The 27769-nt window shown below is 37.9% G+C and overlaps 2 protein-coding genes across 3 annotated transcripts in view; one reads left to right on the forward strand and one right to left on the reverse strand.

The window, feature by feature from the left end:
- Positions 1-503: 503 nt before the first annotated feature.
- Positions 504-13508, reverse strand: TXNDC9 (thioredoxin domain containing 9). The gene is made up of 5 exons (XM_028104079.2): positions 13352-13508; positions 10622-10840; positions 7163-7281; positions 3749-4003; positions 504-1251 (listed from the first exon to the last, which is right to left on the reverse strand). Exons 2-5 carry the CDS (start codon positions 10808-10810, stop codon positions 1134-1136), a joined length of 681 nt encoding a protein of 226 aa, XP_027959880.1. The 5' UTR covers positions 10811-10840; positions 13352-13508; the 3' UTR covers positions 504-1133.
- Positions 13509-14485: 977 nt separating this feature from the next.
- Positions 14486-27769, forward strand: part of EIF5B (eukaryotic translation initiation factor 5B) — a 92047-nt gene continuing 78763 nt past the window's right edge. For both annotated transcript variants that reach the window (XM_028103835.2, XM_028103836.2), the window contains exon 1: positions 14486-14681. In XM_028103835.2, the coding sequence (XP_027959636.1) occupies positions 14647-14681 (35 nt within the window). In that variant the 5' untranslated portion in view covers positions 14486-14646. The remainder of the gene's footprint in view (positions 14682-27769) is intronic.

Genomic DNA, 27769 nt, shown 5'->3' on the forward strand with positions numbered 1-27769 from the left:
CCTCTTTGCTACTGTTACCTGAAATAGAGCTTCTGTGACATAGAGCTTGGGGGATAGGGGCAGGTAGAATGAGAAATGCTAGCAGTCTGCTTATCCTAGGGAGAAATTGTAGGCTGAAATTGGGAGCTAGGGGGAGAAATGGTGTGGGGTCATGGCTCAAATACCAAAGAGACTTGCTATTCTTACCAAGCTTTAGTATTTTCTTGAATAAATGTTTCTGTAATAAATGTTTTTATTTGCTATATGGTTTCATGACAATTCCCAAGACTTTAAAAAATATACATATATATTTACCAGTTATGGTTGTTCTCACCGAGGAGTCTGCAGATCATGTTGCCATTCCAGTTGTGCTTCCTGATCATTTTTTTTTTTGAGAGAGAGCATGAGGGAGGGGAGAGGGCGCAGAGGGAGAGGATCTTAAGCAGACTCTCCACTGACGCAGGGCTCGATCCCAGGACCCTGAGATCACGACCTGAGCCGAAATCAAGAGTCAGACACTTAACTGATGGAACCACCCAGGTGCCCCGTCATTATTTTTTAATGCATGTCTTAAAATACAAGCAATCAGAATCCTTTAAATAAGGCAGTTGCTCAAAACCTGAAAAAGCTTTCTGCTGCCATCAGTTGATTCATCATCAACACACAGCCTACAGAATAGGCAGTTCTTTAATAGTTAAATATATTCCAGAAGTAAAGACTGTTTATACTTCATTTACAAGTGAGTCTGTTACACCAGTAAATGTTGTTTGACCTGCTGTAAAAAGTAAATAATGCTGTGTAAGAATTAGTCCTGGAATAGTTTGCTGAATTCCTATTTTCAATCCAGTAGATTAAAAACACAACTGTGAATGGTATAAAGACGTAGGAATCATATTGTGATAAAATCAATCTCAAAAATAGAGAATCCAGACCCTTGCTGGATAATTTAAGAACTCAGAAGTTTTCCTCAACTTAAACATGAGTGCCACACAAAAAATATTGAAGATGTCTTTCAATGTGATGAAACTGTACAAAACTCTAGAACATGACCATTAGATGACCAATGTATAAAAACCAACAGGATTTAGAAAACACATCTAATTCTGAAGTAAGCAGAAATAAAAAGACAATTTACAAAGAATTGTAACTAATTTCTAATCATCATCAGAGTCTGAATCATATTTCTTCCCTCGGATAGTTTTCTTTTCCAGCTTTGTGAAGTTTGTTCCAAATTTCTTTTGGCTCTGAAATGGTGGCTCCATTAAATTTCCACTAAAAATAAAGCAAATTTGAAAAGCATTTACTGTTTATGATTTAGTACAGTTGGTATGTTAACCTGCACAAAAATCTCTCTTCTTCCAAACCTATGGAATAAAGTTTTCTTTAAAATGCTGGTGTCAAGGAAGACCTATATTATTCATACTGATGGTTAAGAGTTTTAAACCCTATTTTGTATTACTAAATGTTTTTGATCCATGTTTTATTTTCTTATCATTAATTACTAACATTTCACAAAACGTACCAACAGATTTTCTGACTGAAAAGCATAGAAAGAAATGAAAGTTTTTCCACCTGTTTTGGATATGGTGAACTTGGGATTAGATCCTTTTCACTATAAGAATGACACAGGAAAATGATCTATTTTTTACAGCTTGTTATGGCTGGTACGATCCTGTTTCACATCTTTAAATGTTTAGACAAACATCAATAAACTCATGGAATTCATTATCATTAACCTGGAATTGGTACGAAATTTTTCAATGATGCTTGAAAAATAATTGAGACATTTTCTTCTTTCAAAAATATCTAGGAAGATTCTGGTTTTGAAATATCATTTGGAGGGGGAGATGAACCATGAGAGACTATGGACTCTGAGAAACAAACTGAGGGTTTTAGAGGGGAGGGGGTTGGGGGGATGGGTTAGCCTGGTGATGGGTATTAAAGAGGGCACGTACTGCATGGAGCACTGGGTGTTATACACAATGAATCATGAAACACTACCTGAAAAACTAATAATGTAATGTATGGTGATTAAGATAACATAATAATAAAAAAAAGAGAAATATCATTTGCCACTGAAAGGAACCACAGTGTCTTGGAGAAATAGTCAATTCTAGGGAGAGTCCCTCTAAGACCTCTTATTTGCACCAGAAAGAACGTGCTTAAAGAACTACTGGGACATGTGAAAAGGACACAGAAGCCTGCATGAGAGGGGCTCTCACTGGTCAAATCTGGGGCAATTTGGGCTTCAAAATAAATATTAGTAACGAACTATAAGCCACTGGATAAGATAAGCCATTGCCCGTTTTAATATAAATAAATGAAAAGGTAAATTAGTGTGGGATATGGAAAAGTTCTTCTTAAATCACCATTTGGCTTGGTAGGCAACTTGTTAACCAGTGCTCAGTTATCACCACCAGAAATGAGACAAAACATCCTATACCTCCTGCAGTGCTACACGAAGAAGTAAGAATATCACTTCTATCATGTACCTGTGAGAAAATGCATAATCCAAACCTAATCTTGAAACATTAGACAAACCCAAACTGAGGCATGCTCTACAAAATAACTAGCTTGTACTCTTCAAAAATGTCCACGTATTGAAAAATAAGACAGGTTGTCACAGATTAATGGAAACTAAAAATACATAGTAACTACATGAAACATTTTAGTATGCAGGACATTATTGGGACAGTGGTAGAATTTGAATAAGGTCTGTAAATTATTTAACATTTCCTGTCTTAATCATTGTACTATGGTTACACAGAAAAAGCCTTCATTGTTGGAAAATACACAAGGAAATATTTAGGAGTAAAGGGACAATACATCTTCAACTTCCACTCAAGTGGTTTTGGAAAAAAAAAATGTATGTATTCAGAAAAAGAATGACAAGGCAAATGTAAAGTATTTAAAATTGAGAGATATGGGCAAAAGATAAATGAGAATTCTTTGTACTAGTTTCCAACTTGTTTAAAGTTTGAAATAATTTCAAAATACATTTAATAAATATTAATATCCTATTTATTAAGAAAGTAAAACCTAAAACTCCAAAGTCAATTTCTACAATGTAGAGATAATTTAGGCATGTGTAGGGGAGATTCAGAGAAAAAGGGACAGGGAAAAGAGAACTTTCTACTTATTGAACAGCACTATGCCTATAGAATGATAATAGTATAATTTTATCTGTTAATTTTCCAAATCAGAAACAGGCATAGAAGGCAAGATGATAGGTTCTGACTTGTGGAATCAGATAAACTATTTGGCAAAGTGAACAAGGAGATAAATGAAAAATGGAAGTTGGATTTTAGATTGTTTTCAAATTGAGACTGTCTCAATTTTAAGATGATCACAGAAATGAAATTATACATTTTATCAGATTCCAGAAGACAGGAATAGCTACGTTAAAAAATCTGATGTTCAAAAATAAGTCATTATCAATTTGAATAATCTGGTTTAAATCAGGGAAGAGTCAATTCCGAAGTGTCATTTTGGGTTTCCAGACTAATAGAAAATTAGATTCAATAGGATTTGTTAGGATGAAAATTTTTAGTTAGGTGTACTCCAGGACTCAATTTTATCTGTAACTCTGATTTTGTTGTAAGATCATGCTAATAATGTACGTTTTAACAAATGTTTTTCATTTGTGAAACATTTTCTACATCTCAGCCAGATCTTACTTAGCTGCATAAAATGAATGTTAACATAAAAAAATTCTCTAAAAATATCAAGTGGATATGGAATTAAAATCAATTGTTTTGCTAAAAATTACCTGTAACTGAGAATATCGGAACAACCCAGCCTCCATTCTAAAGTTTCTGTGGTGAAGTCATCTGTATTTCCTAGGTCAGTAAATCCAACCACATAATCTTGTGTTTTTCCATCTTTTACCAGTGCTAGTGTGGGAATGACTTTGATACGCAGTCTCTCACAAAGGAAAGGTGCTTTTTCCACATTCAGCTTCAGAAATTTGGTCTCAAGATGTTTCTTAGACAATATCACCAAATGTCGGTCTAATATTTTACACCTATAAATAAAAGCATATAGAAAAACCAAAAGCTAAAACAAGTTTTTCACTTTAAAAATAATTATCATAAAGGTACATTTAATTTTATAGTTCTCCTGCTTGAGTCTCATAATTTGGCAGCTGGCCTATGCTGGTGTCGGATGACCTCATTTCATTTCATAGGTTAGTTAACTGATATGAGAGGCAGAAAAATCATCCAGTATTCTAGAAAGGCAGATGTGCCCTAATGATACTTATAAAAAACAAGATACTAAATATACACTTTCAGTCACAAGTGGTTCACGAAGTTGTCATGTTCACGGTAAGAACAAAAAACTGTCATTTCTCTTATGTTTCCTGGTGTCTCATACACAGAGCTTGAAGGGTAATAAATTTGACTTGACAGAACTCAGAAGATACTTTTTAGAATTAGAAATGTACACACAGTGCCATATTTAGGAGTCATTAAGACTGAAGAGTGTCCCTGAGAAGGAACTCTTCTAACTGCAACTAAGCATTAAAAAGCATAGGGTCAGAGCTATAAATATGGTCATATGGTTCTAAAGAAATGAAAAATACCAGTAGTAACTTTTATTAAGCCACTTTCTATTGAAAAGAAAAATGGAAATGACATTTTCTGAAAGTTAAAATGTATTTTAAAGTGGTCAATCCTTTAGTGTTCCTGAAACAGACTACTGTAATAATCTTTTTCAGTGGTTCTTAATCACAGGTGTTCATTAAAGTCAGCTTTTAAAATGTATGGATGAACCAAAATTTTCTGGGAGTGGAGCTGGGAAACATGCAGGTGATTCTCATGCTCCATAAAGTTTGAGAACTACTGCTTTAGATGATGAAGACACGAAATGTTTCATAGTTGTTACTAGTAGGCTTTCTGCATACTTCTTGGTGTAGTTATTCCTGAATTAGGACTGGGTCCAGCAAGTTCCTGGTAACCCTGATGCCCCATCATTCTACCTCTGAATGCATCTTTTCATCTATCACCCATGTAGTACAGCGATGAGATTGCAGTGAAAAATGGTAGGAGAGAACATGTTAATAAATGGTTCCTGAATGAAACTCAAAACAAATGATAAATGAACCATTATATGAGAAATATGTTCTTGAAAACTTGTAGGTAAGTCAACTCTATGGTTTTATTGGAGTTATATGAAACCTATTTTAAGTAAATCTATAATTGTACCATTTGTTAATTCATTTTTTTTTAAAAACACAGAAGTGGCAGTCACACTGTCGTTAAAACAGCTTAGGCTTAAATCCTGGGTTCAAATACTCTTCTGTCATTTAGTAGATCAGTGACATTAGGTGAGTCACTTAATCTCTCCAAGTCTTGGTCTCCATGCATGAAGCATTGGGATTCTACCTACCTCAAAGGGTCACTGTGAATGTTCCAGGATTTTATACATGAAGTATCCAGTCTACTATGCACCAGGAACTCTGATATCTATTGGATCTACCAATAAAATTTTCTAATGATTTCTTTTTTTCTATTTTTTAAGCAATCTCTATACCCAACATGGGGCTAAACTCAAGACCCTGAGATCAGAAGTCAGATGTTTTACCAGCTAAGCCAACCAGGCACCTCTTGATTTTTCATTTTTGCTTGAAGATAAGTACTCCTGGTGTTGCACTATTTATACAACCATCAAATATATTTACTCAGCACCTATTATGTGTCATTCATTGCTGATCTAGGGGTAGGAACTTGGGAGCATGGTGAACCACGATACAGGCGAACTCTCTGCTTTCACAAAACAATCTAGTGGGCAAAAACATCTAATAAACATCAAATGATATCAACCTTAGAGACTAATATGATATTAATATATCACCTCATCACGTATGTCAGAGGTTGGCAACTGGAGAAATATGTGCCAACGGGAGAGGACAGAGTACTACGGTGACAGAGGGTTTCTCTGATACCCTTTCTTTCCTAAACCCTTCCCACAATTTCCCTTACAGGGGATTTCACCATCTCAACATTTTCATTTTTATTACCATAACCAGTAAGTCCCAGGCAATCAATCCCTGTAAGATCGGAATTAACAACTAAGTTACTGGGTGGTGAGTTTAAGACAAAGGCCGAGCAGGCTTTGCAAATGGCAGAAGAGGGCAGGGCTGAGACAGCAGCGAATGATGGAGACTCTACACTGGAGTGTGTGTCTGTCTGTGGGAGGCGGCTGCTATTCAGTATTAGCAAACTGTCTTCCTACTGAATTCTAGGTCTGCTATTAGGTTGATTTTTTTAAACATCTGAAATCTGGATTTTTAAAAAAATTCTCTCTCTCAATTTTTACAAGTTGGCAACTAATCAAATTTGGGGGTTAAAAGAAAGGCTTAAGTTAAGATATAACCTTTTCTTTTAAAGATTTTATTTATATATTTGACAGGCAGTGAGAGAGCACAAGCAGGGGAAGCAGCAAGCAGAGGGAGAGGGAGAAGCAGGCTTCCCGCTGAGCAGGGAGCCTGATGGGGGGGCTCAATCCCAGAACCCTGGGATCATGACCTGAGCTAAAGGTAGCCGCTTAACCAACTGAGCCACCCAGGTGCCCCAAGATATAACCTTTTCTAGGGGTATTTTCATTTTACAAGGACTCTGCCTCTGTAGAGAGGTTTGCAGATCTGGGCTTTCCAAAAGAAATCACTTTCCTCTACTTCCAGCCAAGCCTGGCACTCCCAGTGATGCTTCTAGTCAAAGGCTTGGTCAAACCATTGTCTCCCTATGAGTTGCTGGCTGAGAAGGAGTGAGTGAATTCAAAGCTGGTGTTCAAGGTGTTGGCCCCCACTCCCAACATTGTGTCTATATCATAACAGTACCAAAAAAAAGGAGAAATAATTCTTGTTGTGTTGAAAAAAAAAATTTACGTGTATATCTCTTAGATGTTTTTAAAGTTATCCAATGAAAACATTAATTCAGAAAATAGCCAGTTCTAGGAAATAATCTTGATTCTTAATAATGTTAATTTATACTTTTTTATGTAACAGGTTTTTAAGTTAATCTTCAAAATAACAATTGTTTAACTTTAACAGAGACTTCTACAGAAGTACAAAGATACAACTTAGAAGTAGTTCCTCTAATTTTTTAATTTTCCTATTATGTTAGCGTATCTCTACTCAAAGATCTCATCATTTTAAACAAGTCACTGATGGAAACAAAGTTACCTGAATGTGGAGTCTCTGTAGAAATGGCAAACCACTTTTTTACTCTCCTTGACTTCTTGAAAAAAGTCTCTCTCACTAGGGATTTCTCTGTATTCCCCATGTCCTTTTGAAAGCCATTCCTAATTTGGAGAAAAGGGAAATATTACACACTTGAAATATCTTTCAGTATCACTTTACATTTTGTGTCTAAATTGCTGTAATATTCTGTAATGAAGTTGATTTTATCTTGTAGAGAAATCAATTCCTCTTAGTGATTTACTTTCCTAGATCTCTAGTGTCAGTGCAAACACAGTTTGTAGGCAGGGACTATCTTTCAGCACAATTTGTGTTTAAGACAATCATCTGTCTTGTTAACTTCACACATACGTTTTCTCACAACTTCAAAAATAAAAATTTAGACTCCAGAAACTTAAAATGTAAATATCCATTTAATTTCTCTGCACTCAAACTACTAAAATCAGAAGCATTAGGTCCAAGTTAATGCAAAGCTTTGAAGAATAATGCTCATGAGATAAAGCTACTTGGTCTTTGTAGGGAGGGGAAAGGGAGGGGTGGTTACTGCAGCTCTGCAGCTCAAGAGCCCTGTTTGCTCAGAGAGGCAGGAACTGCTTCTATCCTGGCCACCAATGGGTAGTATCCTAGGAACAAAAAAAAAATCACATGATGTCCAGAAATAATACAGATACCACCAGTCATCTAATCCAACTTCTCAACCCAATATATCAACCCTTATCAACTGTGCCTGACAGACCTTTCAGTTTCTCAAGCTTCCTGCTACAGGACAGGTTCATCGTCTCAACTGGAAGCTTGCTTCCTTTTTCAGGCAGCTGGTTTTAATAAAAAAGAACATTGGGCTTACAGGCAGAAGGCATGGGCTTGAATAACTGTTCTACCACTTATTAGGCTAAGAATTCTAATAACCTTTCTGAATCTCCATTTCCTCATTTGTAAAGTGGAGATCACTGAGTTGTGAAAGTAAGACTATCAACATGTAAATATCTACAATAGTGTCTGGCACAGGGGCTTAAAAAGAAGGTGTATGTATACTCTCTAATTTTTTGAAAGGTCTTCTCACACTGAACTGCAATATATCCATAACTTTGGTCTGTGGATCTCAGCTTGGACCTAAGATTAGAGAGAAAAGTTCTAATGTCTTTCACAGGTCAGCCCTTCAGATACCCTATCTCACCTGTGTCCTTTCTTCTCTACCACTCCCTTCATTTTCTTTTGGCTGTTTCTCACATGAAATGATCTCTACATTTCTTACTGATTATCCTCCTCTCAACAGAGACTAATTCTTCCTCATCCTTTTAAAGAGCGGCAGAAGTCTGAATGCTGCCCTCCAGAAGTGGTCCACCGAGAAAGGGGCAGGAGTGCCATCTCCTTTCTTCCTCTGGATTTAAGCTAACACAGACTGTATTAATAGTTTTGGTATCCATTTCACATTGGCTTCTGCTGAGCTGATGCTCACAGGAGGCCCTGGTATTTTCTCCTTATGTGACATTTCTTTGGTCAAACTTCTACAAACAATTTCAACTCTCAAATACAGTTCCTTAATGGCATGTAACATTTCATGGCTTTTCTTGACTCACCAATAACATCGCCATTAAAAAAGAATATTTGTTTCCTAAAAAGCTCTTTTTGTTATTAATTCTCATATGTTTAACCAACAGGTGGAAGACCTGAACCTTTCCAAGCTCCCAAGAGTGAGGCAAGCCTACTCTGAACTTCCACCAACACATGGCATCTCTCCTGACACTCAGCACACCCCTGTGCTCTTAGTTCAGTTTCTTTCAGAGTTCACGCTCCACAGGGCATCTGCTGAATGGACTCAGGCAGGATGGGCAGAGATCACAGTGCAGGCTGAACCTACCCAAGGCCTGGCAGTGGGGCAACATCTAGCTCTCACTTAGTGGTTATCACCCAAGCCTTTGGATGGGCTCTTCCTATTTCTCACCTGTCCTTCTGCTTATTACCTAAGTCCTATGTCACTAGCTGTCGTTAACAGGAAGAGGGTACTCGGTTGACTGAGGAATACTGAGTCGCATCAGCCTATTAAGTGCTTATGTCACGCATATACTGATTTCCTGATACCTAGATAGATCAGTAAATCAAAATTACTATGCGATCTATACTACTCTTTCAAAAAGAGTATATACAAAAACCATTAAAGCTTCTTTTCTACTTCCTTAAAAAACATTTTAATAAAGATCTATTACAATGCAGTGAAAACTCTAAAATAAGACCCTCTCAGTTATTCTATGACAAATTCATTTTAAATTGTTTTGCACATTAATTAAAAAAAATCCCGAAAGGCTGCAGGACTCAGGTTTTTAATGCTAAGTATTCGGATTATTGTTTTAACTGCTGACAGTTTCATTTAAGCCATTATGTATGTTCCTTACTGCAAATCAGGTAGATTCAGTCTTTCTACAAAAACATCCCAGTTATGACAACCTTTTTTAGTTGAACTATTAGCAATTAGTAGTGTTACTTCACTGTGATTGTGAAATAGGAGTTTGTAGCAGAATCTCATCATATGTTACCTTAGATAATTATTAGCGTTATAATTAAAAAAAGTCTCCTGGCTTCAAAACCATACACACACACACATACACACACATTGTATTTTAGAAAACTCAAGCTATAAAAATAGAAACTCAGTCACATTACAAAAGATTCTTTCCTTTTTGTAGCAATTCTTATAAACACTGAAGAGTATAAACATTATGAAAGAGATGCTACAGTAGCACAAACAAAACTCCGTTTCTTTAGAAAAGTTAAAGCGCATGTTTTACTCACAGCCAACTGAAGTGGAACCAGAATTGATAATAATCTATTTCAATTTGACAAAAAGCAATGGAAAAATTTTTAATCAAATTTAAATTTGCAGGATTTATCCCAATTGGTTTTGATCAGAGTCTATGAGTCTGTTCCACACTTCACACTCTAAGAGACCAACAAGGAGAGAGCTGTGGCCACCCTTCTTTGTGACCCAGCATGCATTCCTTTGAATAAATAAGCCATGTAATTGTTACGTTGGAAATGCCTGAAATAATTTCTTCAATGTAAACTGCCTTACAGCTCTCACCTAACTTACACTGATCACAGCTAAAGTATAATCGGCTTGACAATTACCTAAAAGGGAAACCACTGACTCCCAGTGCTCTTCCTAGTCCCCTCCCTCCACAACCAACAAATTTGAGCTCAAAAAATGATCTTGGGCACATGTTTCTTTTACTTGACTGTGGATTAACATACTGAGCAGGCTAATTTTTAATGTGTCTTTAATAACTAATATTTTTCCCCAGCAAATTTTTAACAGTGATAGTACTCTGCAGTAAAAACACAAAAACCCGAAAAATAAGTACTGAAATAAAACGACTTCAGCATGTGTATATACAAGTTGTTAGGAGCATACTGTTAAAGTAATTTCAGAAAGCAGGGCAGAGAGGTTACTTGTTTCTGCTGTTGCGCTCTCCTTAGTGCCTCAAGTCTCTTTTCTTTGAGGCGTTCCAATTCGTCCTCATCCATCTGGTCCAGTTTCTGAATTTCAGAATCCAAATGTTCTTCTACTAGTTTGGTAGTCTGAAGCAACTGATTTTCCAGAACTTTTGAAAACATGTCAACAGATGCATTAGCTTCCATTCTTCTAAATGGTGTAGTTCAGCCTTGGTGCTAGGGAGAAAGTTTGCAAAGTTGGGAAAAAAAAAAAAAGGCAAGTAAAGTTTCCTCTCTCATTTACAAAAATTCTAGCAAGTGTGTAATTTGCCTCCACAAAGCGTTCTGCTGACAACCAAGCATTTCATGTTATCTTTAAGAATTTTTACTTAAATGTTTTATTATTTTACAAAGGAAGAGAGAGGGAAGGGGAGGAGGGTGAGAGGGAGAATTTTAAGCAGGCTCCACACTCAGTAAGGAGCCCAACTTGGGGCTAGATCTCACAACTATGAGATCATGACCTGAGCTGAAATCAAGAAACTGACTGAGCCACCCAAACGCCCCTTACTAAAATGTTTTTTTTTTTTAATATTTTTATTTATTTATTTGAGAGAGAGAGAGCACATGAGATGGGGGGAGGGTCAGAGGGAGAAGCAAACTCCCCGCTGAGCAGGGAGCCCGATGTGGGATTCGATCCTGGGACTCCAGGATCATGACCTGAGCTGAAGGCAGTCACTTAACCAACTGAGCCACCCAGGCGCCCACTAAAATGTTTTAAAACTGAATTTTCCACGTTATAGTCACACCACTCAAAGATTACTTAGAGCAAGGTTTAGGTGCTTCTGATTTAGTTTGTGTTTCATTACAAGAAAGCAAAGACAAGTCTTTAAGACCACAGAGAAATGGGTAGTTGGAGTTCTACCTAATGACATATATTAAGTGTTTCTTTTTTTAAACCAGAAGAGAAATAAAGCAGAAATGACTGAATAATAGTAAAGTTTAACTGTAGTGAGGTTTTACACATACATCTACAAAACAAATTTTGCTTCAATACAGAACAGAGTTGAGCCAAAAATGTATTTTTCAAGGTTTCTACCTAAATGATTTTCATTTAACTCCTGAGAAAGTGCTTTACAATTTATGTGAAGAACAGTGCCTGGTGCTCCCTAAACTTTAGTTTTCACTGCTGTTCTTTATGACCTAACAAAATCTATAATGCTACAAAGACTGATACTGGCATGGATCTACTGACACCGTTCTTAACTTTGATGTAAAACAATACCACTCCAAATGTTAAAAATACTGATCCTTTATGTAACACATGAGTTTAAAAACGGAATCTAATTCAGATAAGAGGAAGTTCTATTTCAATTACACATTTTATAAAATGTAGTATTTTATGTCAGGAACAATCAGATGGAAATTTTATATATTACTAAAGAAATATAATTTATAATTTGCTTACAAAAGCAGGAAGCTGTTGCATTTCAATTAACTAATACACAGTTGCAACTACTACTGGAGAACCTTAAAAAAAAAATCTTAATAAACTGTGAACTCACTGACTCAGTTACTGACATATAGCCTGGCCCACACAACCCTCTACAACTGTTGAACTGAAAAGAAGTAGTCTTCTTGCAAACTTCACTTTTGATTCTTTTTTCTTCACAGGAAAAACAGTTGAAATGCACTGATTTCATCTTTGTACCCCCAGAGCTAGCAGTGCTTGGAACACAGCAAGTGCTCAAAATATATTTGTTAATTTTGGGATGCCTGGGTAGCTGAGTAGGTTAAGTGTCTGCCTTCGGCTCAGGTCATGATCCCAGGGTCCTGGGATCCAGTCCCACATCTGACTCACTGCTCAGCGGGGAGCCTGCTTCTCCCTGTGCCCCAGCACTCTCTCCGACAAAAAAAAAAAAAAAAAAAAACTTAAAAAAAATTTGTAATTTTGAATGAACATGTGCCTACTTTCTGTTCAAATTATCTTGTTTCAAAACTACGAGTTTAAAAAACCAAACTGTAAGCTCCTCATAAATGCTATACATTTTCAAGTAATTGTATTTCAAATATGGTAAAATAATTTCACACTTCCTACCTCCAAAGAAAAATGTCAGTGAGACTGTATCCCTTAGGGTTGGAGCCAGATGAGGCAGAAAATTGGTTATTTAGACACTGACTTACATATCAGAACCTGCTCTTACCAGAGGTATAGTGGATGCTGGTCCCTGGAGTTTTATGAGATGAACTCAGAATTGAATTCTGGGATAACTGGGAACAGAAGCGAATAACAAGAGCTGTTCTAGGGACAGGTAGTGGTGGTCACCGCATTCACAAAGGGAAGAGGAGATGGTGTAGCGATCCCGATAACTTTTCATTCTTCAAACCACAAACCTGATTCTTCCTTTTTTACAGTTCATCGGGAACAGTGGGAAGGGGCTTGTCCTCAAATTACCTAACCGTTTCCTTGATTCCCTTACATGCACCCGCCAAAACAACCTGAACTGCACCCGAGGCACCTTCCGAAAAGCATCCTCGCCACTCCCTGAGCCCAGAGGGACCGACCAAGGCGAGTTCAGGTGGCCCCGTCGGCCAACACCTCCCGGGGCGCATGCGCCGAAGCCGCCTCCGCCTCACTGACACGGACGTCTGGGCCGCGCCCCTCCCCCGCCCTGGCCGGATGTTGAGTGGTGAAGTGTTCATCAGCATTGGGGGCGGTGGCCAGTTTTTTCACACCATCCTCTGCCTCACCTGAGCTCTCGGTGACACCTGAGAAGTGAGGAACTAAGTGCTCCAGAAAGTCCACTCCGGCTTCACCCTCGCAGCAGCTGCCGGTGGCTGCAAACCCGCCGTCACTTCCGTCTCCTCTTTGGCTGCGGCCCTCACGCGATACAACCTGAGACGCCCGAGGAAGTGGGGCGGGGGAGGAGGGCGTGCGTACGGTGAGCGCTTCTGCGCGTGCGCAGCTCCCATCCTCCACCCGAGATTTCCGATTCTCAGCCTCGTTCTGGATAAACGGCCAACGGGGGAGGGAGCAAAGTATGCTGGAGGTTGTAGTTTATCAGTGCTCAGCCTGGCCGAGTCGGACTTCCTTAGGCTCCGAGCCTCAGGACGCGTAATGTTACATCAGAAATGAGAGATAGCTACGATCTTGCTCAGGAGTGACACTTCAACTTCGCTTCCATCGTGTTTAATGAACACTTTTTTTTTTTTAAGTTGAGGTATAACTTACACAGCATGATTAATTTTTACATACTTAACACCCGTAGTATCACTGCCCAGATCCAGATATTAAATATGTTTACTACCCTAGTAGGTTGGTTCCCTTTGGACTTCCCTAACACAAATTCTTAGATCTTGTTCTCACTTTGAATGTAAAGATTAATTTCTATTTCGGGGAACTAAGGGGTGTATCCTTGTTTTGTTCATAGTAATTATTTTTTGGAGACTGAACAGACTTCATAATTCATGGACGTTACTGAGAGTCCCAATTTGTCCTGGATTACCTAGAGTGCCTATCACTGGTTCATTGTGTTTCTTTACTGAACTGCGTGCGGCTGCGAATACAAAGACACAGAGGTGTAAGGAAAGCCCAAGGCTTACTTCTGAGCCGAGCTCCAAAACTCCAAGTCTGCGTTCTCCCCAGAGATGGAGCTGACAAGGGTAATTTTCAGGCTCATTGTCTGTCTCAGGGTTCTAGAACCAGGAAACCCCACAGTTATCCGTGAGCGGCAGACGCTTGCGGAAAGGGGGCGCTCGGGCTCCCGCCTGGCCGGCTGGTCAACTGGAGACGCTCTACCCGAAGCGCAGCTCTCGATGAGCCGCGCCCTGCGTCCCCACGCCGAGGCGGCGGGGCGATGCGCTTGCGCACTGAGAGCTCACACCATATGTGCCCTGTCCCAGTGCGCGGGTCTGTGGAGAGCCGGGTGCGAGAGGCGGCAGTGCGAGGGGAGCCGAGCCGAAAAGAGACCAAAGTCGGCTGGGGGACAGTGGGTCTGTGAGAGACCGAATAGAGGGGCTGGGGCTACGAGCGCCGCTGACACACGATGGGGAAGAAGCAGAAAAACAAGAGCGAAGACAGGTACCCAGTGACTGGGTCCGCACGGTGGCGTCGGGCGCAGCTCAGTGGTTCGCGCGGGTTTCGCCGGCGCGAGGTGGACCGGGGACGAGGCTCGTGCCCGGCACCACGGGGCACCGGGCCTGGGTCCAGAATGGGCGGCCCGGGGCCAAGACCCCAGTTCCGGGAGGGCGCGGAGGGCCTCGGCGGCGGGCGGGTTCTTACAGTTGAGGCTTGGTCCCGCAGCTACCCCTCGCCCCGCCTGGGAAGAGGGGTCTCCTGCCTGAGGAGCTGGGCAGTGGTTTTGGGGTTCCCTGCCCTACGGGGAGGGACTCCCGTGGCTTCGCTGGGCCGGGGACGGCCTGGCCAGCGTGGCCCCGGCCAGCGTGAGAGTTGTTTTTGCGGCGCTATTATTGGCGAGGGTCAGGAAGAGTTCTTTCTGTGCCTTTGTACCTGTGAATACTTGAAGAGAGAGGGTAGTTCGAATGAGTGAGTACCTACAGCTAGGTTTTTAAAACTTTGAGCCGCTCAGGTGAGTTGGAGTTACAGGGAGGTGTTTAATAGGTAACTCCCTCTTAACTTCATTTAATTTGTTATCTGTTCCCAATTATTTAAGGTCTGGTTGTCCAGACTCCGTGCTTTTCGCTTTACTTCTTCCGGCCCGTCTTTTGGTGATTTCTTTGCTCTTTAGCACCTCCCCCTAAGAAAGGAGGAGGAGGAGACGAAACCAACCAACCAGGGTCTCTCCTTTCTAACCACTTAAAAGGCTTTTGGGGGGAGGGGGTGTACGGGAGTTACGTACCCCGAGATTTTTGCAACATTTCCGTGTGTCACATTCTATTGAATCCTTTTACTCTTCTCAAAGTTTACTCCCTGGGAGTGAACATCTGTTATATTTCACCTTTGTAAACCACTTACAAACTTCGTTCAAATACTAGGGGAGAGTAAGGTAAATTAAAAAACAAAACAAAACAAAAAAACCAAAAACAACAACCTCTGATAGTTCATTTTGACTCAAAATGGGCATCAGGTCTTGAAGTTAAAATAAGATTACTAATTATAATTCCTGGATTGTTTGCTCACCTGACACCACTGATGAGTGGAATTAAAAGACACCAAGGTGAGTTTTGTATTTCAGCTACAAATCTGTTGGAAGAAGTTAATTGGCTTGCAGACTAGAACTTGTTAATCAGACCAGGTAAATGAGAGAAAATAAGCAGACTTCTGGGTGATTTAGTGCGACAAAAATTTCTCTGCTTTTGGCAAGGTGTTTTGACACATAGGATACATTTTTATTCCAACCGTCTACAAAAAGTAGATGAGTATAATAAAGCTTTTATACTAATTAGCCGGTTTCAACCGTGGTTATCACATGACCATTCGTGTTCTATCCACCTGCTAAGATATTTTAAGGCCATCTCAATCTTCATGTGTTAATCCTTCAGGTGTATCTGAAAGATAAATACTTGAGGGAAAAAGCAACTGCAGATACATCAAGCCTAAGGAATATTAAGAAGGATTTCTTAAATATTATTGAATATCCACTCAGTTTTCAAATTTCATTGTTTTATTTTATTTAAAAAAAGTTTGTTTTTTTTGCACTTGGTTTGTTTGGTTCAGGATTACGGAAGTACCGTTCTTTAGATTAAAAAAATACATGTATAGGTTATACTTACATCTTTTACTTTCTAAGCTCTTTCATAATGGAATAAAGCTATTCAGAGGGGAGATACTTATTCTTGTTTATTTTTAGAAAAAAGTGAGTGTTTCTTACTGATTCATAAAGATTTTGGTGAGTGATGTAAAGTGCAAACACTGGAGCCTGTTGTGAAATGATTGGTTTAGTAGCAAAGAAAGAATGCTACTACTGGTTTTTTAACCCCGCAGGCTAATCTGTGGTCTTATATTTTGGCTTTTTTTTTTTTAAGATTTTATTTATTTATTTATTTGACGAGACGCAGCGGGAGAGGGAACACAAGCGGGGGGAGTGGGAGAGGGAGAAGGAGGCTTCCCGCCGAGCAAGGTGCCTGATTCAGGGCTTGATCCCAGGACCCTGGGATCATGACCTGAGGTGAAGGCAGACGCTTAACGACTGAGCCACCCAGGGGCCCCATATTTTGGCTCATTTTGAAGGGAAAGTGGTAGCAATGTAATTGAAAACTTATTTTCTCATATGCCATTGTCAAGTTTTTTTTTTTCCCCAAATGCTTCATGGACTCCTTTGCTTGAATGCCTTTCAAATAATGTCTAAGAAATCTCAGGGTTTTGCACAGGTCTGCCTTTGACTGGAACTACTTGGCCTTTTTACTTTGGCATTCTTTGTAAGATGTTTTGGAGGGTAGGAGGACAGGGAAGATATTTGGGGGTGGGGAGCGAGAAGGGTAGCAGGGAAGTTCCACTACTTGTGAATTAGTTTGCTTTGACCTTCTGTATATTTAAATACAATTTCTTCAAGGATATTTTACATATTTGTAAAAGAAACAAAAACATACACTGGGAAGAAAGTCTAGAAAGAGCCCTATTTTAGGATTAATATTCTTGTTTGTGTAAAATGAGGTATTTATCTGGTTTTATTCTCTTGTATAAAGATCCCCACTTGTAAAGATTGTACATTCATCCCACCACCCCTTCCCTTTCAAGCTATGCTAAGCTGAACATGTCTCTGGCCGCGTAGAACTGGGTGAGAAATGAGCAGCTGCTTATTAGTTATAAAGATAACAGAGAATTGAGTCACTTTTCTGGTTGGAAAGAACAAAAAATACTTGATTGTTTTAATCCTTATAATTAATCCTTATTTTAACTTCTCAGCCACTCCGTGTTCATTTAAAATTAGGTTTTATTTCATCTGAGTATCTGATTTTATACAGCAAAGCTTTGTTGTATCAGTGACTTTTGTTTAAAAACTGAGTTCTCAAATTTTGTTCTCATTCTGAGAAAGAGATTTTGATAAGACATTCAGCAAGTTTTCCTGTCTTTTTTCAGTTGGCTGGAGAAACTCTTGATGAGATAAGGGCTAGGATTCAATATCTGTAGATCATACAAAATATAAGGTCACAGTCAATTCTCAGAGTCATCAGTTTACATAATGGGACCTTATGGGATCTTGTGTGTTCTAGTGATGTCCTGCTGTTTCCGTTTACACAATACGATTGATGTTCTCTCTCTTTTTTATTATTATTATGTTATGTTAATCACCATACATTACATGATTAGTTTTTGATGTAGTGTTCCGTGATTCATTGTTTGTGTATAACACCCAGTGTTCCATGCAGAATGTGCCCTCTTTAATACCCATCACCAGGCTAACCCATCCTCCCACCCCCCCTCCCCTCTAGAACCCCCAGTTTGTTTTTCAGAGTCCATCGTCTCTTGTGGTTTGTGTCCCCCTCCAATTTGCCCCCCTTCATTCTTTCCCTCCTGCTATCGTCTTCTTTTTTTTTTAACATATAATGTATTATTTGTATCAGAGGTACAGATCTGTGATTCAACAGTCTTACACAATTCACAGCGCTCACCATAGCACATACCCTTCCCAATGTCTGTCACCCAGCCACCCCATCCATCCCACTCCCCCACCACTCCAGCAACCCTCAGTTTGTTTCCTGAGATAAAGAATTCCTCCTATCAGTGAGGTCATATGATACATGTCTTTCTCTGATTGACTTATTTTGCTCAGCATAACGCCCTCCAGTTCCATCCATGTCGTTGCAAATGGCAAGATTTCATTCCTTTTGATGGCTGAATAATATTCCATTGTACGATTGATGTTCTCTTACTGATGAGTGTAGAGAAGAAAAGGATCTAGGTTATTTCGTTTTTCACAGCCTCCAGTTCTTTATTCTGGTCCCTTTTTTGTTTGATTCCTTAAGTGTGGTAGTTACCCCCCCCCCAAAAAAAACCCAACATGATACAGAGGGAAGGAAGATAATTATTTCATCTATCTCACAATCAACTAGCATCGAGGTGGGGTTGTCATTCAGGACCTAGAAGTTCTTTCAGGATTCCGTAGAGTTCTAGGGTATGTTCAGCATCAGGTTATTTTTTGCTGTGGTTCTCTATACTAGCAGTGAACCAGTATAGTGACTCCACTATTCTTTTTTTAACTCAGATATTGTTCCTATCATTACTGGCAAATTCCCTGGTTTCTTGAGAGTTCTAGCTATTTCTCAGACAGTTGCCTAACCTTTAGATGGTTAGGAGCCTGCCCGGAAGGAGCTCTGAGTATAGCAGGTAGTCAAGAGCTTTCCAGAGAGGGAATTGGCCAAGTGGCAAATAGTCTAGCTCAACAAAGGAATTTATTTCTCATTTGTATATACTTGAATTAGTAATAAAAAAAAAAACGCCCCTCTGTCTGCATGTATTAGATCAAAAAAGAAAAAAGATGTGTATAATCCAAGAGTTCTCTTGGTTTAGCTTGTTCCTGTACTAATACTTTAGGAAATTAGTATGTGGAGGGAGAGAAGCCCTAGTTTGCCATAAATGAACAAGAAAGCAGATGATAAACTTTTGTTGTTAGCTTATAGTAACTTTACCTTCCGTAGTGGTGATCTCTGGGGAGCTGATGCAGCTATTTTTGATGTTGTTTGCCCACTAATTGTGCTTTATTCATCTAAGTTTCTTCCATTCTTGCATTTGATCTGTAAGGTGAGCAAAGCATTGTGTAACTGAAGAACTGAGTGTCAGTGGTTAGGGTAGAACAGCAGTTCTCAAACTTTGGTCCTACCACCCCTTTACATTCTTTACTAAGGAACCAAAAAGGTTTTTGTTTTTGTGGGTTATATGGATACTTACTGTATTACAAATTAAAAGTTCTTAAAGTAGTTATTAATTTAAAAATAAAACTAGGGGCTCCTGACTGGTTCAGTTGGTAGAGCATCCCACTCTTGATCTTGGGGTTGTTAGTTCAAGCCCCACCTTGGGCAAAGAGTTTACTTAAAATAAATTTAAAAAACTAATAAACATGTTACATATTAACATAAGTAGCATTGTTAAGTAATCGTTTATAAAAAATGAGAAAACTGATATTATTAAACAGTTTTGCAAACCTCCTTACTGTCTGGCTTAGTAGAAGAGAACTTGATTCTCCTCTGTGCACTCAGTGTTGTAGCAATATCACATCATGTGATTTCTGGAAAACTCCACTGTACAGTTGTGAGAAAATGAGAATGAAAAAGTAATAATAGCCTCCTAGTATTATTTTGAAAATACTTTTGATCTTTTGAATTAGTTTAGACCCCCTGAACAGGTCTTGGGGACTACTTTGAGCTGATTTAGGGATTCCTAGACTAGATTTGGGTCTTTGTGAGATATTTTCTAAGCTCTTTGACTGTCATTAATGTTTGTCTAACAGGTAATAGAAATACTTAAGAAATACTCAGGGACAACTTAAGACATCTGTGGTTGTGTTCATGCTCTTGATATTTTATCCACTTAAGATTCTCTTTTTTAATGTAATAGGGGAATTTATCAAGTTCTATTAAAAATCTTTTGGGATTGATTTTAATTGGGAATCCCATTAAGTTTTTAGAATATTTAGTACACTTATCATTGTGCTATCACATCATATCATTCAAGATATTATCTGCTTAATCACTTAATTGCCAAGTGTTGTTTTAGGTGCTAAAAATAGAGTGGTAAACAAATCACTAATAAGACATACTTCCCTATTTGGCTAATTGTAGATCAGTAAAATTTTATTTTTTTCATTTGAGTCTTTAGAATATTTCTTGTTTGGCTTATTCCTAGGTATCTTATAGTTTGGTTACTGTTAATATAGTAATTTTTCTTTTTTGCTTAATAAGAAAACTTTTAAGATGGTTATCTTGTGTCTGACCAACTTAGTGAACTCTGTTATTAGAATAGATGTGTAAAGGATAAGGACTAAATTGTGATTAGGTTATTAGTTTGTGATAATAGGTAAATAGTAAAGAGGGGAAGAGCAGGGAGAAAATTAAAGACATTACAGTGGCATTCAAATGTTTTAGTTAGTGACACCCAAATGACTCCTTTTTCTAATTTATGCCCTGTGACAAATAGGAACTGTTGAGAGAGTCCAAAATATACAGGTATTTTGAACGCTTATTAAATAGTATTGAAATAATCACAGTAACACAGCTTGTCCTAGCAGTAACCACAGTATTTATGTAATTTTAATGAAAGTACTTAATGTAGAACCAATAACAATGTTGTAATTAATTTGACAATCTGGGAGGAAAGGAAACGTATAGAGATTTAAGAAGTATTATATAATATATAGAAGAGGAAAGTGGGGTTTAACATAATAATGTGCTTGAAGTTTAGAACCTCTCAGCTATTAAGCCAAATCCATCTCTAGAACCTGTGGCTTTTCACTGTGGTATACTAGTTGTTATAAGAAATGTTGATATTCCAAAATACAGACTTTCCAAAGAAAAATTAATATCTGCATAGGATCTTTACTGGTGAAAGAACTATTAAAGATTAAGAACTCAAACAAGGAGGGAGAATAGAAAAATGACAGCCACTGTCTGTAGGTCAATCAGTGCCAAAATTTCTTTAAAGAATTTCTTTCTTCCTTAACCAATTTAATTATGTAACTGCTTGCCTTTCTGTTTAAAGTGAAAGCAATGACGAGTTAATGTTTTAGTCCTTCCCATCAGACATGGTATATAAAATTTCAGTTATGTTCTTTCAGAGGAATCTCTATTTTTCACCAGGTAGCAGTTATTTTTTAGAATAATTGGTTTTTCAGTCCTCCTTTTGGTGATAGAAATATACTTTCCACTGAAATATAAAATATTTGTTTGGCTTTTCTGTTTCTGAAACTTTATTCAAACCATAAACTTTAGATAGCAGTCCCTAAGAATACAGTTGAGTACTGTTTTAAGTCAAATTTATGTCACTAGGTTTCAGGTACTGAGCTTTGGTGAAGCTAAGAGGTATGACTGATGCTATTGTAGTTAGCATTTTTTCTAAGTCTAGAATCATGTTCTAAGATTCTGTTATATGAATATACTACATTTTATTTACCCATTCATCAGTTGATGGACATTGGGGTGGTTCTACTTTATGGCTGTTATGAATCATACTGCTGTAAAAATACCTATACACGTTTTTGTGTGGACATATGTTTTCAGTTCTTGGAGTGAAATTGTTGGGCCATAGGGTAATATATAGTTTAACTTCTTCAGAAACTGCCAGGCAGTTTAACTTTTTTCAGTAACTGCTAAAGCTTCTGCTCCATTTTACATTCCAGTCAACAATGTGTATTAGAATTCCAGTTTCTCCACATCTTCATCAACACTTATCGTCTGACTTTTTGAATTATAGCCATTCTAGTGGGTATGAAGTGGTGTCTTCCTGGGATTTTAGTTTGCATTCCATGATGGCCTAAGATGTTGAATATGTCCTCATGTGCTTATTGGTCGTTTGTATATCTTGTTTGGAGAACTGACTATTCAGATCCTTTGACTATTTTTAAATTGACTTTATTCTTGAGGAATGAGTTCTTTATATATTTTAGATACAAATCTTTCATCAGATATGATTTGCAAACATTTTGTCCCATTCTGTGGGTTATTTTCTCCCTTAGGAGGTTATTGTTTGTCTTTCTTTTCCTTTCTTTTCCTTTCCTTCCCTTTCCTTCCCTTTCCTTCCCTTTCCTTTCCTTTCTTTTCTTTCTCCTCTCTCTCTCTTTCTTTCTTTCTTTATTTAAAGATTTTAAGTAATCTCTACACCCAGTGTGGGGCTCAAACTCAAAACCCTGAGATCAAGAGTTGCATGCTCTACTGACTGAGCCAGCCTGGTGCCCCTGTCCTTTCACTTTCTTTCCTTTTTTTTTTTTTTTTTTTTAAAGATTGTATTTATTTGACAGAGACACGGCGAGAGATGGAACACAAGCAGGGGGAGTGGGAAAGGGAGAAACAGATTCCCTGCCTAGCAGGGAGCCCGATGCGGGGCTCAATCCCAGGACCCTGGGGTCATGACCTGAGCTGAAGGCAGATGCTTAACGACTGAGCCACCCAGGCGCCCCAATCCTTTCACTTTCTTGATTGTGTCCTTTGTAGCACAAAAGTTTCTATTTTTTAAATTAACATATATTATTTGTTTCAGGGGTACAGGTCTGTGATTCATCAGTTTTACACAATTCACAGTGCTCACCTAGCACATACCCTCCCCAATGTCCATCCAAAAGTTTCTAATTTTGATGATGTATGATTTATCTTTTTTTTTTTTTTTTGGTTGCATGTGATCTAAGAAACTATCACCAAATCCAAAGTCATGAAGATAACTTAAATATTAACTAAGTATTAACATTTGTGTACAGGTGTTTTTCATTCCAGTAGCTTTATAGTTTTAGCTCCTACAGTTAGATGTTTGAGCTGTTTTGAGTTACTTTTTGTTTATTGTGTGAGGTAGGGATCCATCTTCATTTTTTTGCATGTAGATATCCAGCCGCCCCAGCACCGTTTTTAAGAAAGGCTTTTGTTTTTAATTCCTTGTCAAAATCAATTGACCATATATATAGGAGTTTATTTCTGGGCTGTCAGTATTGTTCCATAGATCTTTGTGTCTTTATGGCAGTACCACACTGTCTTGATTGCTGTAGTTTTGTAGTAAGTTTACAAATTGGAAAGTGATTTTTCTAACTTCTCTTTGAGATGGTTTTGGCTATTCTGTGTCCCTTATATTTCCATACAGATGTTAGGAAACACTTTACAATTTCTGCAACAAAAAAGAAGGCAGTGGGATTTTGATTGGGATTGCATTTCATTTGTAGATCAGTTTTAGGAGTATTGCCAATATTATGCCTTCTGATCCATGAATGTGGGATGTCTTTCCACTTACTAGGTCTTCAGGTTCAGCAATTTTTTTTGTTAGTTTTTAGAGTACAGTGTTTGCAGTTCTTTTAAAAAAAATTATTCCTAAGTATTTAATTCTTTTGTACACTATTGCAAATGGGATTAGTTTCTTAAGTTCATTTTCAGATTGTTCATTACTAGTGCATAGTTTAAATACAATTAATTTTTGTATATTGATCTTTTATCCTGCAGTCATACACTCTCATTTATTAGCTCTAATGATCTTGTGTGTGTGTTGATTCTGTGGACACGATCATGTCATCTGCAAGTTCAGATGGTTTCTACCTTTTCCAGTCTAAATGTCTTTTGCTTCTTTGTCTTGCTGAAAGCTCTGGCTAGATTGTGCAGTACAATGTTGACTAGAAGTGGGGAGAGTAGACATTCTTGTCTTGTTTCTGATCTTAAGGGGGAAAAGCTTTCAGTATTTACCCATTAGGTATGATGTTAACTATGTTTTGCCTAGATGCCCTTTTCCAGGTTGAGGAAATTCCATTCTGTTCGTAGTTTGTAGTGTTTTTACCATGAAAAAAGTGTTGGATTTTGTTAAATGCTGTTTCTTCATCTACTGAGATGATCATGTGGTTTTGTCTTTGTGTTTACACATGTTGTATGTTGAATCATCCTTGCTATCGTGGGATAGATCCCACTTGGTCATGGTGTATGATTCTTTTTATGTTTTTGGATTTGGTTTCCTAGTGTTTTGTTGAGCATTCCATTTTTTCCCTTTTAACCTTTCTGTGTAGCTCTTTTGGGTCTGTCTTTTGGTAAACAGTGTTAACATTGAATTTTTATAATAGGACTTGATACCCTATTTTTGAAGGTTTAAAGTCACTTATATTGCTTGTATTGATTATATATTTGACCTTACTTCAGCCATCTATTTTGTCTTCATTTGTACCAATTCTGCCATGCCTTATTTTTATTTTCTTCCTTTTATCCTGTGTTAGAATTTATACATGCTATTCTTATTTTTTTAAAAGGTTTTATTTATTAGAGAGCACAAGCAGGGGCAGTGGGAGAGGGAGAGGGAGAAGCAGATTCCCCACTGAGCAGGGAGCCTGATGCGGGTCTTGATCCCAGAACTCTGGGATCATGACCTGAGCCGAAGGCAGATGCTTAACCGACTGAGCCACCCAGGCGCCCCTATTCTTATTTTTTCAAGTGGTTAGTTTTGAAAATTTACCTTGCAAAGTCAGTATTTAGTGCTCCATAAAACAGTACAAGGACAGTCATGCAACTGTCCAGTATTTTCATTTTATTTTATAATCCTTCACTCCAGGTTGGTGACCTTTTACTTAAAGTTAGATACTACTTAAATGCCAGGACTGAACCTAGAAAAAAATAAGCATGTACTCAGTGGGTTTTCAGTTTTCAAGAATTTAAGTCAAAATAATGAAAAGTGATTTCCTTTTTTAGGCATATAAATAGCTAACAGTCTTAGAGTAATGAAATGTTGGGAAGGCATTACCTTCCCAGACTCCAGAAATTATGAGACAAAGCAGTAGGCTCCTGATTCATTCCAAAGTTTACTTTCTGTTTATGCAAGTTTGTAATTTTTTTAAATATAGAAATTTAACTTTTTAATATAAAAATTTCAAGCACACAGAAAAGTTGAATAGTATAACGAACCCCCATATACTCATCACCTAGATTTAATCATTGCTAGTATTTTGTCCCCATTTTTGTTATATGAACTTTATTTTATAAATACCTTGGCATTTTCTCCGTTTTTTTATACAACCACAATACCCTTATTCCACCTAGTGCAATTAACACAAATTCTCTAATATTCAGTATTCAGTCCATATATCAAATTTCTAGCTTCACAGTGGCTTTTCACAGTGTGTTCAAACCAGGTTGCAGACAAGGTTCACACTGCATTTCATTGTGGTGTAGCTTATAATTTTTAAAATTCACTCTTCCGTTATAGGTATCTGGCTAAAATTATTTTTTTCTGTGTAATATTTTCTTCATGCTCTCACTGAACTTAGAATTATCAAAATTTGGTTATCTCAGCCTCTTGGTAATATGAAGGGGGAATTATTAGACTTATAAGTGGTAACTGCATTCTTTGCTGTTTGGTTTAAAGACAAAATTGTTTTGCAAGCCTACAAACTTACAACTACTAAATGATGAATAAAGTGTTAAGTTATATTAACTTGCTCTTATTGATATGAAATATGTAATCAATTTTGTGAAATTTTTGAGGTGAAATTCACATAACATAAAATTAACTATTTTAAATATGTGATTCTGTGGCATTTAATACATTCACAGTGTCATGCAGTCTCTTCTATCTAGTTCCAAAAATTTCATCTCCTTCAAAGGAGATCCTGTACCCATGAGCAGTCACTCCTCATTTCCCCATTCTGAGTCCCTGGCAACCACTAATGCATTTTATGTCTTTTGATTGACCTGTTCTGGTTATTTTATATAATGGAATCACAGCATGTATGACCCTTTTTTTTTTTTAAAGATGTATTTATTAGAGAGGGCGAGCACGTGCACAAGCAAAATGGGGGAAGGGCAGAGGAAGAGAGAGAATCTCAAGCAGACTCCCACGGGGCCCAGTCTCATGACCCTGAGATCATGACCTGAACCGAGACCAAGAGTCAGATGCTTAACTGACTGAACCACCCAGGTGTCCCCATATATGACCTTTTATGTCTGGATTCTTTGATGTAGTGTAATGTTTTGGAGGTTCTTCCATGTTGTCGAATGTATCAGTACTTCATTTTGTTTTTATAGCTGAATAATATTTTATCGTGTGTATATATGCCACATAATGTTCATTTATCCAGTGATGGACACTTTGATTGTTTCCACGTTTTGGCTACTGTGAAAAGTGCTGCTATGAATATTTGTGTACAGGTATTTGAATCCCTGTTTTCAGTTCTCTTGAGTATATACCTAGGCATGGAATTGGTTTGTGGGTCATATGTCATATGGCAATTCTGTGTTTAACTTTTTCAGGAACCACCAGACTACTTTTTGAGTGTAGTTGACTCACATTATTACATTAGTTTCAGGTGTACAGCATAGTGATTGGAGAAGTTTATACATAATGTGTGCTCACCACAGGCATAGTTACCATCTATCACCATACATTGTTATTACAGTGTCATTGGCTGTATTCCTTATGCTGTGTTTTTTATTCCTTTGACTTACTCATTCCATAACTGGAAACCTGTATCTCCCACTCCCCTTCACCCATTGTGCACATCCCTGCACCCCCTCCTCTCTGGCAGCCATCAATGTGGTCTCCATATTTACAGGTCTGATTCTGCTTTTTATTTATTCATTCATGTTTTTTTGTTTTGTTTTTAGATTCCATGTGAATGTAATCATATGGTATTTGTCTTTCTAAATCTGACTTTTTTCACTTACTATAATATCCTCTAGGTCCATCCATGTTGTTATAAATGGCAAGATCTCATCCTTTCTTATGACTGCATAATGTTTCATTGTATATATACACCACATCTTTCTTATCCATTTGTCTGTCAATGACCACTTGGATTACTTCTGTATCTTGGCTATTATAATGTTGCAGTAAATATTGGGGTGCATATATCTTTTTGAATTAGTGTTTTCATTTTCTTTGAATAAATTTCACATAGTGAAATTACTGGATCATATTTCTATTTTTAATTTTTTGAGGACCCTCCATAAATTGTACCAATTTACTTTCTGGGGCGCCTGGGTGGCTCAGTTGGTTAAACGTCTGCCTTTGGGGTCCTAGGATGAAGCCCCCTGTCGGGTCCCTGCTTCTCCTTCTCCCACTCCCCCTGCTTGTGCTCTCTGTCAAATAAATAAAATCTTTAATAATAAAAAAAGTCCGGTTTCATTCTTTTACATGTAGCTGGCCAGATTTCCCAAGACCATTTATTGAATAGGCTGTCTTTTCCCCATTGTATATTCTTGCCTCCTTTGTCATAGATTAATTGACCATATAAGTGTTGGTTTATTTCTGGGCTCTCTGTTCTGTTCCATTGATCTGTATGTCTGTTTTTGTACCAGTATCATACTGTTTTGATTACTATAGCTTTGTAGCATATCATGAAATCAGGGATTGTGATATCTACATTCCCCCCGCTCAAGCTTGCTTTGGCTAGTTGGAGTCTTTTGTGGTTCTACATAAATTTTAGTATTATTAGTTCTAGTTTGTGAAAAATGTTTTTGGAAGAATCACCAAACATTTTACAGTGACTGCAACATTTTACATTTCCACCAGCAATGTAAAAGGGTTCTAATTTCTTTATATCTTTGCCG

This window comes from Eumetopias jubatus, unplaced genomic scaffold, assembly GCF_037043125.1.
Source record: "Eumetopias jubatus isolate StellerSeaLion01/CBP00866 unplaced genomic scaffold, mEumJub1_p1.0 scaffold_9, whole genome shotgun sequence".
In the NCBI taxonomy this organism is placed as follows: domain Eukaryota; kingdom Metazoa; phylum Chordata; class Mammalia; order Carnivora; family Otariidae; genus Eumetopias; species Eumetopias jubatus.

Bases quoted from the DNA above. Each gene is read 5' to 3' on its own strand.
- TXNDC9 (XM_028104079.2), bottom strand. From the start codon at position 10,810: ATGGAAGCTAATGCATCTGTTGACATGTTTTCAAAAGTTCTGGAAAAT. The intron at 7,282-10,621 runs GTAACCTCTCTG...TCTCCAAATTAG, and splicing joins GAGCGCAACAGCAGAAACAA to GAATGGCTTTCAAAAGGACA. The intron at 4,004-7,162 runs GTAACTTTGTTT...TTTTATTTATAG, and splicing joins TACAGAGACTCCACATTCAG to GTGTAAAATATTAGACCGAC.